The sequence below is a fragment of the Sciurus vulgaris genome, assembly GCF_902686455.1.
Source record: "Sciurus vulgaris genome assembly, chromosome: 10".
Classification (NCBI taxonomy): Eukaryota; Metazoa; Chordata; class Mammalia; order Rodentia; family Sciuridae; genus Sciurus; species Sciurus vulgaris.
In genome coordinates this window covers 72,424,181-72,440,354 of record NC_136470.1, presented here as the reverse complement: position 1 = coordinate 72,440,354, position 16,174 = coordinate 72,424,181, and the positions used below count along the sequence as shown (strand labels likewise).

Genomic DNA, 16,174 nt, shown 5'->3' with positions numbered 1-16,174 from the left:
GGGTTCAATGGAAAAACAAACATGGGAACATCTGTCAAGATGCTTGAAACACATCAAGCACTCTAAAGTTCATTTTTCAAAATTACTAGTTTTTGTATATGAAGTATACCCCAAAGACTCATGTGTTGAAGGTTTGGTCCTCTCAACGCCTCAATGTTCAGAGGTGTGGAATTTGGGAAGTGATTGGATCAAGTAGGCACTAACTTCACGAATGGATTAATCCATTGCTAAGTTCATAGCTGAACAGGCTATTAGGAGGTGGGGCCTAGCAGGCCAAAGGGGAAAGACTTAGAAAGGTGTATCCTGTCCCCACCTAGCCTGTACCTCCCCCTCCCCACCTTTCCACTTCCCGGTTGCCATGAGGTGAACAGCTCTGCTCTACCACACCTTTTCTGCCATGATATTCTGCCTCATCAGAGGCCTATAACATGGAGTCAGCCAACCGTGGATTGAAACCTCTAAACCTATGGGCCCAAATAGTTCTTCACAGCTCTCAGGATTAAGATGATCCTAAGACACGAAATGCTGTGATTCTCAAACTAGTACATATCAGTCACCTGCAGCTTCTCAATCAACAGTTCTTGCGGGAGAGATAGGAAATTTGCATTTCTTTCTTTCTTTTTTTAGGGACTGGGGTTTGAACTCAGGGGTACTCTACCACTGAACTATACACTCAGCCCTTTTTACTTTTTGAGAAAGGGTCTCACTAAGTTGTAAAGGCTGGCTTCAAACTTGTAATCTTCCTGCTTCAGCCTCCCAAGTTGCTATAATTACAGGTGTTCACCATGGTATCTGGTTGGGAATTTGCATTTTTAACAAGCTCCTAGGGGGTACTGCTACTGTTATTTTAGGATTATACTTTGAGAACCACTAAGTTTTCTCCACTAAACAATGATAAAATATACACAACATAAAATTTACAATTTAAACTACCTTTCAATATACAATTCAGTGGTGTTAAATACATTTACTTTGTTTAACCACTTCTAACATCTATCTCTAATACTTTTTCATCTTCACCAGAGAATCAGTGGTTTAATGTGACCAATAAGGCACCATCTCACACCATGCTGTCCCATACCTCCTCTGTGGCAGGCCCTTAGCAAGGAGCAAGGTTAACTGGCAGCAAGGTAAAAGAACTCTGCTCTCAAAACACAAAACAAAGAATCAACATTATTTACTTAGACAGCTACCCTTTTCTACTCTCTTAATTAGAACGAGGCAATTAGGAAACAACAGAACAGGCTGTTAAGAAGAGAAGACAAATTACCTCTAAGTTCAGTTTGGGTAATAATAGTAAAGCAAAAAAAAAAAAAAAACAAAAACAAAAACAAAAACTCATGCAAACACGCACACTATCAATTATATTAAAGATACGCATATTGGTGATATAAATTCAAACACTAATAATTGAGTGCCTACTATGTGCCAGGCACTGCTTTAGGCAAAACAGAAAAGGCATAAAAATCACTGGGCACATGACTAATCTCAGCAATTCAGTAGGTGGAGGCAGGGACATCACAAATTCAAGGCCAGCCTCTCAGCAACTAGGCAAGGTCCTAAGCAACTCAGCAAAAGACCCAGTCTCAAAATAAAATATAAAAAGGACTGAGGATGGAGCTCAGTGGTGAAAACTCCCCTGGGTTCAATCCCAAAAGAAATAAATAAATAAAAAATAAGAGATAAAATCCTGCACCAGGAGGACTTAAGATTCTACTGGGGAAAAGAATTGCATTATGTCAGGTATTGAGTGCCTGGGGTGGGGGTGGGAATGAAGTGTTTATATGTCTAGAAAAGGGATGTATTTGCGTGAAATTTTAATTTGGGTAGCCAGGGAAGTTCTCTTTCAGAATGTCCCTTTGAAGAAAATGAGGGAGCTAGTTATGTAGTAATTTGAATATTTTAAACAGAAAGAACAGTAAGTGCAAAGGCCCTAAAGTGATTTTAGGGACCACAAAGAGGAGACCAGTGAGACTGGAAGGGAGCAAATAATGGGAAGAGAATTAGAATCTGAGGTCAGAGATACCTGGGGCAGAAGTGGCAGGTAGAAACTTGAAGATATGAAAGGTTTACCTTGATCAGAAAATATCTCCCAACTTTTGCTTACTTCATGCCAATTACTCTTACCTCCCTAAAGTATAAGTGCTGATTAAAATATATGCAAGTATGATCTAATTATAATTAGAAATAAGACCAATTTAAGAATGTTAAATTTTATCATTAAAAACAAGCATGAAGTACTTGTGATCCTTGGTTTTGTTTTTGTGGGTACCAGGGATTGAACTCAGGGGCACTTAACCACTGAGCCATACCCCCAGCCCTACTTCGTATTTTATTTAGACAGGGTCTCACTGAGTTGCTTAGTGCCTTGCTTTTGCTGCGGCTGGATTTGAACTCATGATCCTCCTGCCTCAGCCTCCCAAATCACTGGGATTTACAGGCACGTGCCACTGCGCCCAGCAGTAATTTTGGTTTTTATTTTACAATTATAACAAAATGGAAGTATAAATAAGCTTTAGTATGATTAAGACCTTCTTTTTCTATCTCAAGGAGATAGAACATATGCCCCGGACATCCAAGACAAAAATTTTCCATCCTCTGGTAGATCACAATTAAAAACATCTGAACCCAAAGAAAAATAGCCCTTTAACCCTCTGGCTGTTCTTGCAGCCTGTCCCTGACTGACCAGTTCTATGTCCCCAGGGCCCTAGCAGGAAGTTAGGATAAAGATTCATAGTTGCCCTGGCTAGTAGCAGTAGCAGTCAGCAAAACCAAACCAGCAGATATGGTGATTGAGGCCTATGGTCATGGCCAGCGCACTTTTGGAAAGAACTATGTTCAGGAACTGCTAGAAAAAGCATCAAATCCTAAAATTCTGTCTTCATGTCCTGAGATCAAATGGCACTTCATTGGCCACCTACAGAAACAAAATGTCAACAAATTGATGGCTGTCCCCAACCTCTTCATGCTGGAAACAGTGGATTCTATGAAGTTAGCAGACAAAGTGAACAGTTCCTGGCAGAAAAAAGGTTCTCCTGAAAGGTTGAAGGTCATGGTCCAGATTAACACCAGTGGAGAGGACAGTAAACATGGCCTTCCACCTTCAGAGACAATAGCCATGGTGGAACACATAAATGCCAAGTGTCCCAGCCTGGAATTCGTGGGACTGATGACCATAGGAAGCTTTGGGCATGATCTTAATCAAGGACCAAATCCCGACTTCCAGGTGTTACTGTCCCTGCAAGAGGAGCTGTGTAGAAAGCTGAGCATCCCCACCAACCAAGTTGAGCTGAGCATGGGCATGTCCATGGACTTCCAGCATGCAATTGAAGTAGGATCTACAAATGTCCGGATAGGAAGCACCATTTTTGGAGCACGGGATTTCTCAAAGAAACCTGCCCTGGACAAGAGTACAGCAGACCTAAAGGCCCCAGTGGGGGTAGCACAGGAACACTGAGCTAAGGACAACCAAGAAGACTAACTATGCACTAACCGTGATTCTCATTTTGATATTTGCCATATTACAGCCCAGTCATGCTCTCTTGTGACCTTGATAGAGCGCTGATGATTACATGTGTTGATGGGAACCATCTGACACAGGAAAGCTTGCCTCAAGCAATGGTTTTGGATTAAATTTGAGAAATCCAGTCTCATCTACAGAGCAGATACCAAATCAGTAGCTGGAAAGTGAGTTTAATGTTGAATTCTATAGACAAGCACCAACCAATCTGTGAATCTCTTTTTCAAGTTAAAATTTGAGTCACTGAGCCAAAGGTAGTGGCATACACCTATAATCCCAGCTACTGGGGAGTCTGAGACAGAAGTATCACAAGTTGGAGGCCAGTCTATGTAACTTAGACCCTTAGCAAGTCTCAAAATAAAAGGGCTGGGTATTAGCTTAGTGGAAAAGCACTTGCCTAGCATGTGTGAGGACCTAGATTCAATCCCCAGTACTGGGGTGGGGGGGGGGGGTCATTGATGCCTATAATTATGGAAGTCAGAGGGATTCCCCCCCCCCTCCTCCCCCCCCCTTTTTTTTTTTGCGGTGCTGGGGATTGAACCCAGGACCTTGCGCTTGCAAGGCAAGCACTTTACGAACTGAGCTATCTCCCCAGCCCCTCCTTCCACTTTAATAGGAAATTCCTATGATTATAGACTTGCTACAAGTCCCTACTTAATGGTAACATTACTTTGCTGTTCAGTAGATAGGGAAGGTATTTGCTGTTCTGGAATGTCAATGTAGGTAACATAAAGAGTGGCTCAAATTAAGGCTCAAAACACAATTTTTGCTAGGGAGAGGTTGTGTCATTGACCACTGTGATAATGACCCTGAAATTATAAGGGTTAACTGTAAATAAGACTTTGGTCTTTCTGTCATCTTCCTGAACAGATAGAATTTTGAGCTTTTTCCTTTAGAACCTACAGCGATAGAATTTAATACAATTTCCCCTCCACCATAACCCTCTTTCTGGTGATTTTTTAGCAAAAAAAAAAAAAGTGAATTTCACCCCTCCTCCGAAATGAAAGTTCTAGCCAGGCATGGTGGTGCACACCTGTGATCCCAGCCACTGGGGAGTCTAAGGCAGGAGGATCCTAAGTTCAAAGCCCACCTGGGTAATTTAGCGAGATCATGTCTCAAAATAAAAAAGGGCTGGGGGTATAGCTCAGTAGTAGAGCACTTCCCTGGCATGCACAAGTCCCTGGATTCTATTCCCAGTACTTGAGGTGGTGGGGATGGAGTCTTTAAAGCCAGTTCAGGCACATGGTTTCAACAACACCTTCCTTTGACCTTCCCTTTCTAAGGGAGCATTTTCTAGGCATATTTACAGTTCCCCACTGAATTTATAAGCCAGAATTTTGCAGCTCTTCTTGATTGTTAATAAAGTATTGATGTCTTCAAAAACCAGAAAACACAATTCTCTAATAGTCATGACAGATGGCTTCAGTGTGGGTTGTTGTTTATTTTCTAGGTAGCTTTTTCTCTTATTTATTCAAATCCTAGTCTTTTATTTTATGAAATAACTTTGAGAACATGATGCTGCTGCTGAATGTAATTTTGTAACACATCATTATGATTCCTGTACTGTTTCAATCAGAGCTATAGTGTGATATTTCAGAGTCTGTTAAATAAAAATGTGAGTTTGAATTATACCATCTGTGCCAATTACAAAGCAAAAGATTTATTAAAAAAAAAAAAAAAAAAGTATCATTGCTAGCTCCTGGCTGTAGACAGCCAACTGGGATAAGACTGATTCAAGTACTACCTTCTCTTCTGATAGTTCCCTCCTTTCTACAAAAATCCCTTCCAAGCTCAGAATGGGAAGTGGACAGGGGTGAGAATGCCTTTTCCCCCCTGAGACTACTTTAAGATACTCCTGGAGAACAGTAATGCAACATGGGACATGACAAATCTTTTGAGAATCAGTGATGATAAATGAAAGTTCAGTGAATGCTGGAGGAGAAAGGGACATTTAGAAGATGATCAAATTTAGTTTTGTTTAACCTACTATCAAGATTAGCTGCAAGTAACATGTTGCTAGCTATGAAGTTTGGCAGTATTTAAAAAAAAAAAAAAAAACGACTGTCAAAACTCACAAAACTTACAAGATCTTTAACATACACAAAATTTAAAACATCAACCAACATGCTGGAGAATACATGTTTCCTAGCACAAATAACTGGAAGGGCCTGGAATCAGTAACACTTCAGGAGCAATGCTACTGCTCACTCTGCAGAACTGAGTTTCTAAATACCACTCTCTAGTAAAATAAATCAGGGATACTTGGAGAGAAATGGCTGATCAACACCAGGGCAGAGAAAATACAAGAAGAGACTACAGCATCTTTCAGTACCAGAAAGAAAAAAGTATTCAAAAAACAAAAGGATGGGAGCATGTGAAGGGACACAGGCACTGATCTAAAAGAACTTAAACTAGAATAATTTGAGAAAATAACGTTGTAAGAGACTATAACCAACATAAAGAAGTATGAGCCCATAGTAATAAAAATAACAAGATGAATAAATGGGGACAAGGGATAAATTTTCTTACCAAAAAAAATTCAAATATATGTAGATCCTTCTTCCTGGATTCAACTTAATGACTTCCATTCAAAAACTAATGGAGAGGGAAAAAACAGGAACTTTTCCTAGGTGAAACCAACTGGCCAAGGTTAAAATCACCAGTTAAAGTCATGTGGCTTTTATGCACACCTATATGAAGCTATGAGGAAGCATTTTACCTTTGTGATAATTATATTCTTCTCCAAAACCCATAACCCTAGTCAGATCATGAGAAAACATTAAACAAACCCAAATCGTGTGACATTTTATAAAATACCTGACCAGCATTCTTCAAAACTGTCAAGGTCATGAAAATCAAAGAATGAGAAGCTGTTAGCAACAAAAAAGACTAGGGAGACATGGCAACTAACTCCAATGCAGTTTCTTGGATTGGATTCTGGAACAGAAAATGGACATCACTGATATAATTGATGAGATATGAATAAAGTTAGTACTTTAGTTAATAGTAATGTACTACTTTCTTAATTTAGGCAAATGTACCATGGTTACATAAAATATTAACATTAAAAAAATTTATTGAGGGGTTTACAGAACTCTGTACTATCTTTGCAACTTTTGGAAATTAAAATCATTCCAAAATAAAAGTATTTTTAAAAACATGGTACTTGGGGGGCTGGGGTTGTGGCTCAGTGGTAGAGTGCTTGCCGGGCCTGTGTGAGGCCCTATGTTCAAATCTCAGTACTGCATATATAAAAAAAAAAAAAGGCCCACTAACAAATAAAAAATTTTTAAATATGCACCTATTAAAAAACAGGCACATGGTTACTAACTATATCTCTTTTAAACATGAATTTAAAAATATTTCCTATTTAAAAAAATTAGAGAATTTGATATTATCTCTACAAAAATATTATTCTCACTTGCATTCCAAAATACTCATGGAATGAGAGAGGTAAGGAAAGGGCTGGGGCACAGTAGGAAAAGTGAACAATTCCAGGTTGACCAAGAATGTACAGGTGAGGGTCATCTGACTAGTGTACCTTGGTGGAAATGAGGTGAGACAATGATGGCATACATTTTGTCACACTCCCCCTTTGCTATCCTCAAGTGTAGCTGGCATCACCTGGCAGCTTGTTAGAAATGCAGACCCTCACTTCCCACCCAGACCTATACCATCTAAATCTTCATTTTTTATGAACTAGCCAGGTGACTCATATGAATATTAAATTTTGAGATGGAAACAGACAACCATATTCACTCAGCAGTTGTTGAGTACTTACTGTGTGCCAGACAAATGGAGACCAATGCCATATATTCTAGAACGGTGCTACTCAGCCTCAGCGAGGAGCTTCACTGAAATGCAGATTCTGCAACTCACTCCAAACCGTCAGATTTTCTGAGGCTGGGGAGTAGAAATCTGTTTTTATAAGCCCCCCAGATCCTAAAGTTTGAGAAGCACTGCTCTGGAAAAGTAAACTTCAAACTTTGCATATTGGAATCTCCACAGTATCTTAAAAAAAAAAAAAAAAAAAAAAAAAAAAAAAACTCATTGCACAAGCACAACACAGAGCAATTAAATTCCCATTTCTGGGAGCAGAACTTGGGCATATTTTTCAAGATTCCCCAATAATTCTATATGCTGCTATGTTTGAGAAAAGCTTCTATATAACAACCATTTGTCATCCCTGCTGAACACAGGCTATGTAAATGACCAGAGTACATGTGTAAGGCTGGATACCTTTGTCTCTGGGTGGATTCAAAATCCCTCTTTTTAATAGCTAATTCATGGAAAAGCAGCTTTACCTCAGTTCTAACTTCTACACATCAATATGTAATCCATTATTTTAGATGTTTGGAATTCCTGTGGAATGTATTAAAATATGCCCAACTTTCAGATTTTACAGAGCACACATTCTCTAACACACTACCCAATACTTGGTGACATGCAGTGTCCTACAGTTGTCTTACCTCCCTTGGAAAAAAGAGATTCTATTTTGTGTCCCTCATCTATAGCACCTGCCTGCCCTCATGGGTGAACGCTGTTTGATTATCTCACAATGAGTGACCATAGTCCACAGAGCAGATCCTGCCACACAGATGTGAGAATGTTCAGTTACTTCGTCCCCGTTCCCTAATGTTCCACGCTACCATGACCTTGAAGAGGTTATTTCTGGAGCAACAACGTTCCTTTCCCATGTTCCATGGAAAGAGATTTTAATCTATGTAAAAACTTAGGAGGTTCTCCTATTAGCTCACAAATGGCTATTTAATCTTTATAAACTGAAATAAGATATTACCAGTATGTTTGCTGTCACAGGAAAGGGCAAGTATGAGGAAGGAACTTTGAAGATTTGTTTTGTGAATCAGAGTCAATTTTAAGTCTCAGAAGAAAGAAGCGAGATGTATTCTTACCGTGGGGATATCTAAGTCCCCATGCATACACTAATCAATATTGTAACTTCTTAATTATAAAATTATATGTTAAATGTTACAACTGCTCAGTAGACCTAGTAGGATAATGATTAATTTATGTCAATTATGTAGTTTATGAAGGTGAAGCATTCATTCCCACCCAGAACTCACATAGAATAGAGAGACACCAATTTTGTTCCCACATTAGAAGCAAAGATAGGTTGACCACAAAAACAAAAACAAACAAAAAAACCCCAAACACCACTTCCCCATTTCTCAGTCCACACTGCACTGCCTATTTGGCAAACCTTTTTGGTGTGCATGTGTGCAACAGACAAAAAGGACTCACTGTGGGAGAGCGTGGATGGTCACAACACCTATAGCTAGAGTGAATGGGGTCAGTGTCATCACATAGATTTGGAGTCCCAGAATGTCAGCATGAATCTTATTAACATGGTGGTTAGGCTTGTGAATGTTCACAGCCTGGATGACAGATCCAGAAGTCAATCACACAGTGGAACAGTCATCAGTGTTTGAAGCCATAAAAAAGTCCATCCCTTGTCAGATTTGCAGACATGAGATTTCAAGCCATTCAGGTCTGATCATGAAAAAGCTCAGATCAAGTTAATGTTTGAGGGCTTGTTCATTTTTTTTTTTTTTTTTTTTTTTAGTTGTAGATGGACACAATATTTTATTTATTTTTATGTGGTGCTAAGGATCGAACCAAGTGCCTCACAAGTGCCAGGCAAGTGCTCTACCACTGAGCCACAACCCCAGCCCCTTTTTTGTTGTTGTTGCTTTTGTTTTTTTTTTTTTTTTTTTTTTTACCATGGATTGAACCCAGGGGTGCTTAACTCTGAGCCACATCCCCAGCTCTATCCCCCCTTTTTTTCTGGTCATACATAGATGGAGCATATTTTCTCATTCTTCTGGTTGTACATGATGTAGAATCCTACAGGTTGCATAGTTATATGTGTACACAGGGTAATAATGTCTAATTAGTTCTATTATCCTTCCTACCCCCAAAATTCCTCCCCTCCCTTCACTCCCCTCTACTTAATCCAAAGTAACTCTGTTCTTTCCTAGCCACCCCACCCCTTATTTTGAATTAGCATCTGTATATCAGAGAAAGCATTTGGCCTTTGGTTTCTTGGGATTGGCTTATTTTGCTTGGCATGATATTCTCCAGCTCCATCCATTTATTGTCAAATGCCATAATTTCATTCTTCAAGGCTGAGTAATATTCCATTGTGTGTGTGTGTGTTTGTGTGTGTGTATGTACATACGTGTATATATATATAACATACACACACACACACGCCACATTTTCTTTATCCATTCATCTGTTGAAGGGCACCTAAGTTGGTGATTTTATATCCTGCTATCCAGTCCCTTTTTATGTTTTATTTAGAGACAGGGTCTCACTAAGTTGCTAAGGCTGGCTCTGAATTTGTTATCTTCCTGCCTCAGCCTCCAGAGCCTCTGGGATTACAAAAAGTTGTGTTTTAGGAAGGCAAATCTTGACATAGAATGAAGGATGGGCCTGAGGGGAGGGCAAAATGGGATAAAGGGAGCAGGAGAGGGTGATGTGGCTATGGAAACCTCCAGTTAGGTGATGTTACAACCCTGTAGTTTGGGTAATATAAAGGAAAGAGGATACCTGCAACAGAGAAGATGAGAAAAATATAGGAGGAAAACTGAGACAGAGTGACTCAGTTTTGGTGGGTTGGTTGGAATCCCCTGATTACCATTTGTAACATTGTTTGTGTGTGTGTGGGGGGGGGGCGGAAACCTCAGAGTCTAAAAACAAAGATTTATAAATAAACCTTTGTTACCTGGATAGTTTTCAAGCTGGGGAGAATTTATACAAAAGTCTTACAATTCTAGTATGATAGTTACTGGTCAAGGAGCTATTCCTAAAGATCTTTTCTCCTCTCATCAATGGTCTAGCCCTCTCTCCACAATGGCTATTTGAAACTCTCCAGGCATGGCTGTGGACCCCAGTTGTAGGACATACTCTGTTTGCCTCCATCTGTTTTCTCATCTTTCCTTGCAAGCTTGGAAGAACACCAATCCTCCTCCATTCTGAAAGAGCGAGCCCTTTCATCTGTGATGGCTCTAGTGAGGGACACCGCACCAAACTATCCCAACCTCTAGTTCCTTACCTTCCACTGCCTTTTTCCTGCCAAGGGCATCACCCCATCTTAAATAATAATACAAAACAAAAACCAGCAACAAAAAACCTTTATAAAATACTTGCTCATTACAGAAAAATTAGAAGCTAAAAAGAGTTGTCAAGAAAAGTGAAAGCACTAATAATCACACTACCCAGAGATAACAATTTAGTGTATTTCTAGATTTTTTCCTATTATCATACACAATGTACATTTTTCATAATCAGACAATACTATTTCTTGCGTAAGTCACAAATACTATTCCCAGGTATTGATTAAAAAAAAAAAAAAAAAACAAACAACTGAGAGCTGTGTAACATTAAACACACAGATATAACCTGAATTAAATCATACCATACAGCTGGATTTGTTCCCAATTTTCACTACTATATATAATGTTTAAATGACCAGTTTTCTGTACTTCTTTTATTTTGTTTTTGAGACAGGGTCTTGCTCTGTTGTTCAGACTAATCTCAAACTCCTTGGTTCAACTGATCCTCCTGCCTGAGCCTCCCAAGTAGCTGGGACTGCAGCCTGCCACCATGCCCAGTTCTTTTACATTAATCTTTGATGACATTCCTAATAATCTGTTTTCTTAGAATAAAATCTTACAGGAGAGAGTTAAAGATCAGACTATATGCAAAATAAACTGCTTTCCAGAAAGGTAAAAGCAAGATATATTTCTTCCAGCAGATGACAAGAATTTCTGTAGCACGTCCCAATAACATAGGTTCCACTATCTTGGATAAAACATTCACCCTGTTTTCAACAGATCCTATAAATAAAATACTAATCTTCCTTTCATAGCTCAGATGATTTAATGAACAGCATATATTTATTACCTTCACTTTACCACCCACACTTTATTTCATTACAATGTTTCTCCCCCTCAATAGCTTCACTGAAATTGCTCTAAGGCTGGTGATCCTGTTCTCACCCCATGACCACGTGTTTGAGACTCGTCAGGAGCCCATTTTACCATACACTTCCCATCTTCCAGGCCATCTGACTACACCGATCTCCTTCTTCTACAAGCATTCAATCCTTTCTTCTGTTACACATCACATTCTCTTCACATCCAATTTCTATAGTCTATCTTCGTTAATGTTTCTTTGCCACTTCTTATTACTTAAACTATGACAGACCTCCAAGGTTCAGTCCTTGCCACTATTCTGTGCTACTACAGAAGGACTCCTCCATTCTATTTTAATAATCAGATCTACAATGATGGCGCCTATATTTTTCTGTTCCTGTGTCTTCTGGTCTTTGATAGAGGGTTTCCCATCATCACCTATAACTCAAAGCCACCTACACCAAAACAATGCATTTTCTCTGCCAAATGAACATAAAATCTTTGAAGTTACTCCTGATTATTTCCCCAGCTTCCTTATTTCTGACAATGAAGTAATACTTGTGCAGCACTCTATGCTCAAATGCTTGTCTTTTAAGTTCTATCTTAAATTATGCAGTATTCTCTAAACTCTTGCTTCTTCAAGACATTTTCTACATACAATCCTTTTTTATTTTTTTATCATTTCCACCATTACGTCACACATGGATTATTGTTACATTGTCCCAGGCCACAACAATTTATCTTGTATGCAAATGTCTTGAAAATTTCCCAAAAGATGTTTCTTTGATTGGTTCTGCTTAAAGGCTTCTTTTTTAATTCAAATCAAACCAATTCAAACTCCTCATAAAGAGCTAATATCTCCTGATCGAAATCTAAGCCAATCCTTTCTCCTTACTTTCTCCCTCAGAACTTGTCCACATTACTGCTCCTACCTTTGCTCATGTTACTCCACCTCCTCCAATGAGAGATGTCTAAGGAAGCCTCCTATTGACAAATCCTACCCTTATATCTTTTCCTTTCTCAGTATTCCTGAAGCCAGCTGTGTACTGGCTCCTGGGAAAGACTGGTGAGAAATCCTCATCTACAGCGTTGCCAATAACCCTCACCACAGCAGATTTCAAGCTATCAATTTAACACTCCAATTGTAAAATTGGGAAAAGATAAGCACAATGTTGGCAGGAACTGGCCCCAAGAGACCACAGCAGCAATTTCCAGAAGTTAATATATATTATTTTGTATAGGTTCTCTGGGTGCATTGAATAGATTGGTTTAGTCATTGCAATAAACTTAGCCCTAGGAAAAGAAGCAGTTCATTCATGTCAAGAGCTTTCACAATATATATGGCACACAGTGTGTGCTCAATAAAAATCTATTGGCAAGACTTGGAGGGGTGTGATAAGCAAAGCCAAAGATGGGAGTGGTTAGTAAGAACAAACAAAAAAGCAATGAGGGAGCAGAGTGAGGTGGAAATAAAATCAGAATGGGAGCCAGGAAATACTGGTTATGTCACAGCTTTGTATGTGTGTGACTCTTAGCAAGTCAATTCCCTTCTTGGGCCTTTAGTTACCAAATGTATAAAAATTAATTGGACTACACAACTTGTAAGATATCCCTTGACTCTATATGCTCTGGGATGTGAGTTCAACTCACAAGAAGGTGCCCACAGTCCACTGCATTGGGAATAAAAATGATGATAATAACATCATTTTAAAGTCTGACAAGTCAATGGAGATTGAGGCAACAAAACTTTTCTGAATGTGTGAAGAAACATTCTGGTAAGGCCATTTCATTCTTTTGACCTAATAATCATCCTACAGAAAGAGATAATGTCCTAAAAGCTGCATCTACTTCATTCTACTCTCAGGGGAAAAGAGGCATGGAAAATCACTTTATATCTACTTATTCCAAGATATTTCCTAGTGTCCCTCATCAAAATATGACCTGAGGATTTAAGAAGAACAGAAAGATCCAGTTTTTAGCCTCCTGGAATCCACAGCAATGTGGGTCAGTAGCCGTTTAACTCCCATTCATTCATACCCATGCTTTTTATAAACTGCTCTGAGTAACTGATGCAAGCTTTAGATCCTCTTTTTCAAAAACAAGCATATAATCATGAAACTTGAATAAAATTTCAGATGTTCACAAGACCTCTCGTCTGTGTAGGTGTCTGAAGTACTGCAAGTTAACAACCTGACCTATATCTACATTTACAAAACACTCAAGAAATTCAAGTCCATAAAAGCCTGTATTGTTTGCTTAAGGAGAACAGCAAAGATTTCTAATGGAAAAAACTAACTGTAAATGTCCACTGTTTAAAGAATTGTTTGTTATTTGAAATTTTATTCACCTAGAGGACCTTATTCCTGAGAAGATCAGGTGCATTCAGGGTCCTATGGTCATAGACAATAGCAGCTTACTCCAAATAGTATTGTGGGTAAGTGTGCCTACATTATGTTTCTATTTGATCTCTCATTCCTTTGTTTATGGTTGCTTATTATCAATCTTCTTTCTTGAAAAGCCATTTGCACACAAATGTACATTTCCATTTCAAAAATAAATTTGCATTTCATGACTCTTCCATTTCACATTAATGAGACCCTTGGCCATGACAAATACTTATGTACTCATATGCTGAATGAGCAGTTTCAACAATGGCAAAGAACACAAATTTCAGAAGGGGAGGGCACTGCCTTCTGCACTGCCTTTTTTTTGTTTTTTCTGGAAGTGATCATGGACAAATCACTTAATGCTCTAACCTGTTTCATTTACAGGAATGTGATGGGATAATAAGACTTACCAGATTGGGCTGCTGTGAGAAACTGATCAAATAAATGCATGTGAATATGTTTAACTATAAAACAGACAAAATAAAGCAGATCCCATGATGTTGCTCACAAAAATATCATGCATTCACAGATCATTTATAAAGAATTGCTCAACCTTAGGTATTATTAAAGTCTTTCTATCTGAAGTAAAATAAATTATTCTTTACTGGCTGAAGGAATTGCCTTGGTTAAGTGCCCAATAGTAAAGTCCTAAAGCATGCCTGCAGAGAAGCTTTGGAAGTTCCATGATGCACAAGTATAGTCTAAGACAAGAAGTGAAATCAATCTGAATTCCAACTAGTCAAAGGCGCTTTCACACAGCCTGTTTTAATTTTTTTTTTTTTACAAAGCACTGATTCTTTCACTTGTCCTATTGAAAAGTTTTAAAGTATTTAATAGAATGTACACAAAAGACTTTAGATGAATTAAATCAAAACTGACAAAATCAAATGAAATCAATACTAGTATTTGAACTTTTCTTTTTTAGCAGAGGGGGTATTTGCATTATAGGAAGTAATAATCTCTAAGCGAAACAGATTTTCCATTACATTCTTCACTGAAACACAAGATAAGCCAAGTAAAAACGTTATCTTTTGGGGGAAAATGCAGGCTACATACTAAGCTTGTGAAATTTACACATTCATTATTTGTGGGGGGTGCTGGAGATCAAATCCAGGGCCTTTCAGCCACAACACTATCTTTTTGGCACTATTTCATTTACATAACAATGTATATTTGCATTCTTTCAATAAACGAGTTTGGGATTATTCTTCCTTTAAGAATTGAACAACTTTTTAATAATCTAGTACCATGGAACAAAAGCAAAAGCTCATTACATCTCATCAAATTTCATAAAGATGACCAAGAAAACTGTCCTGGCACCTACAAGAGTGAAGATGCCAACACTGATTTCTCAGTCCTACAGTAATGCCAAAGCTCTGTTGCTTTCCTGAAGAAGACGAATTAGTTCCTAACTTCAAAATACCCACCACACAAATGTCTACTGAGAAAACAAACTGCAGATCCTGTATTTACATAAAACTTTCCTCCAAGAAATTCAAAGCACTTAGTTGTAAGATTGTTTAAAAATAATGTACCCCTCCTCCGTTTAAAGAAAACATTTATTATTATTCTGTGTGACTTTAAACCCCTTTCCCATTCAGACACTTAATGTAAAACTCCAGGCTCAGGTTGTCTGACAGCATGAATAAACTCATCTGATGATGGGGAGCGAGGCGGAGAGGGAAGATTCAATTAGAGTAACGGGTAGGGAAGGTTAAGGTGGAAAGCAAAATGAAGTTCTAGGAATAGCAAATGATTTGAGTTCAGAGGAGGCTGGGGCCCGAGAGAAGGGAAAGGAGGGTGCAAGGGCCCCTTAAATTGGTGGGAGCTGGGTAAATAGAGAGCCAGGTGCTAGGGTTAGGCCCCAGCGTCTGCTTAGCAGCAGCTTGCTCAGCCCTCGCTCTCTCCCATTATTGACACTAAGAAGGTAGAATTCCGAGCCACCGTGCGTCGTGAAACCGAAGAGCTCCCCGTCCTGGGCCGCAGGATTCCCCTTCCCCAGCCCACTGAGTCTCACCAACCGCCAGGCGCAGGCCGCGGAGGCTCCCCATGGCCGCCTACTCCGCCAACCACAGCGGTGGCGCTGGTGCGCTCAATGTCACCAAGCGCAGCCGTGGGAGGGACGTGGGTGGTGCCAGCGGGCGGTACGAGGGGCGGAGCCAGCGGGGCGTGCGTGACGTGCGGGGCATGTGGGACGTGCGCGACGCGCCGAAGACGCAGGCAGCGCACCCCGCCCCTCCCCTGGGCTTTGCGTCCCGCACTGAGTTTTAGGCCTGTGCCTGGGAAGTGTCGGGTAATCGGAGATGTTTGCTGTGTTAATGTAGGAA

General features: G+C 39.4%; 2 protein-coding genes across 3 annotated transcripts in view; one reads left to right on the top strand and one right to left on the bottom strand.

Moving 5' to 3' along the window:
* The window catches only part of FAM162A (family with sequence similarity 162 member A), a 27,063-nt gene extending 11,070 nt beyond the window's left edge, over positions 1–15,993 (bottom strand). Inside the window, exon 1 of one of the 2 annotated variants that reach the window (XM_079156024.1) lies at positions 15,865–15,993. In XM_079156024.1, coding sequence (XP_079012150.1) covers positions 15,865–15,898 — 34 coding nt within the window. In that variant the 5' untranslated portion in view covers positions 15,899–15,993. Of the gene's footprint in view, positions 1–7,301; positions 7,531–15,864 lie in introns of those variants that run through there. The other variant, XM_079156025.1, reaches the window with a different exon arrangement.
* LOC306670951 (pyridoxal phosphate homeostasis protein-like) lies at positions 2,761–3,958 on the top strand. Its single transcript, XM_079156022.1, has one exon. The coding sequence runs from the start codon at positions 2,786–2,788 to the stop codon at positions 3,455–3,457; it is 672 nt and encodes a 223-aa protein (XP_079012148.1). The 5' UTR covers positions 2,761–2,785; the 3' UTR covers positions 3,458–3,958.
* Positions 15,994–16,174: the final 181 nt, after the last annotated feature.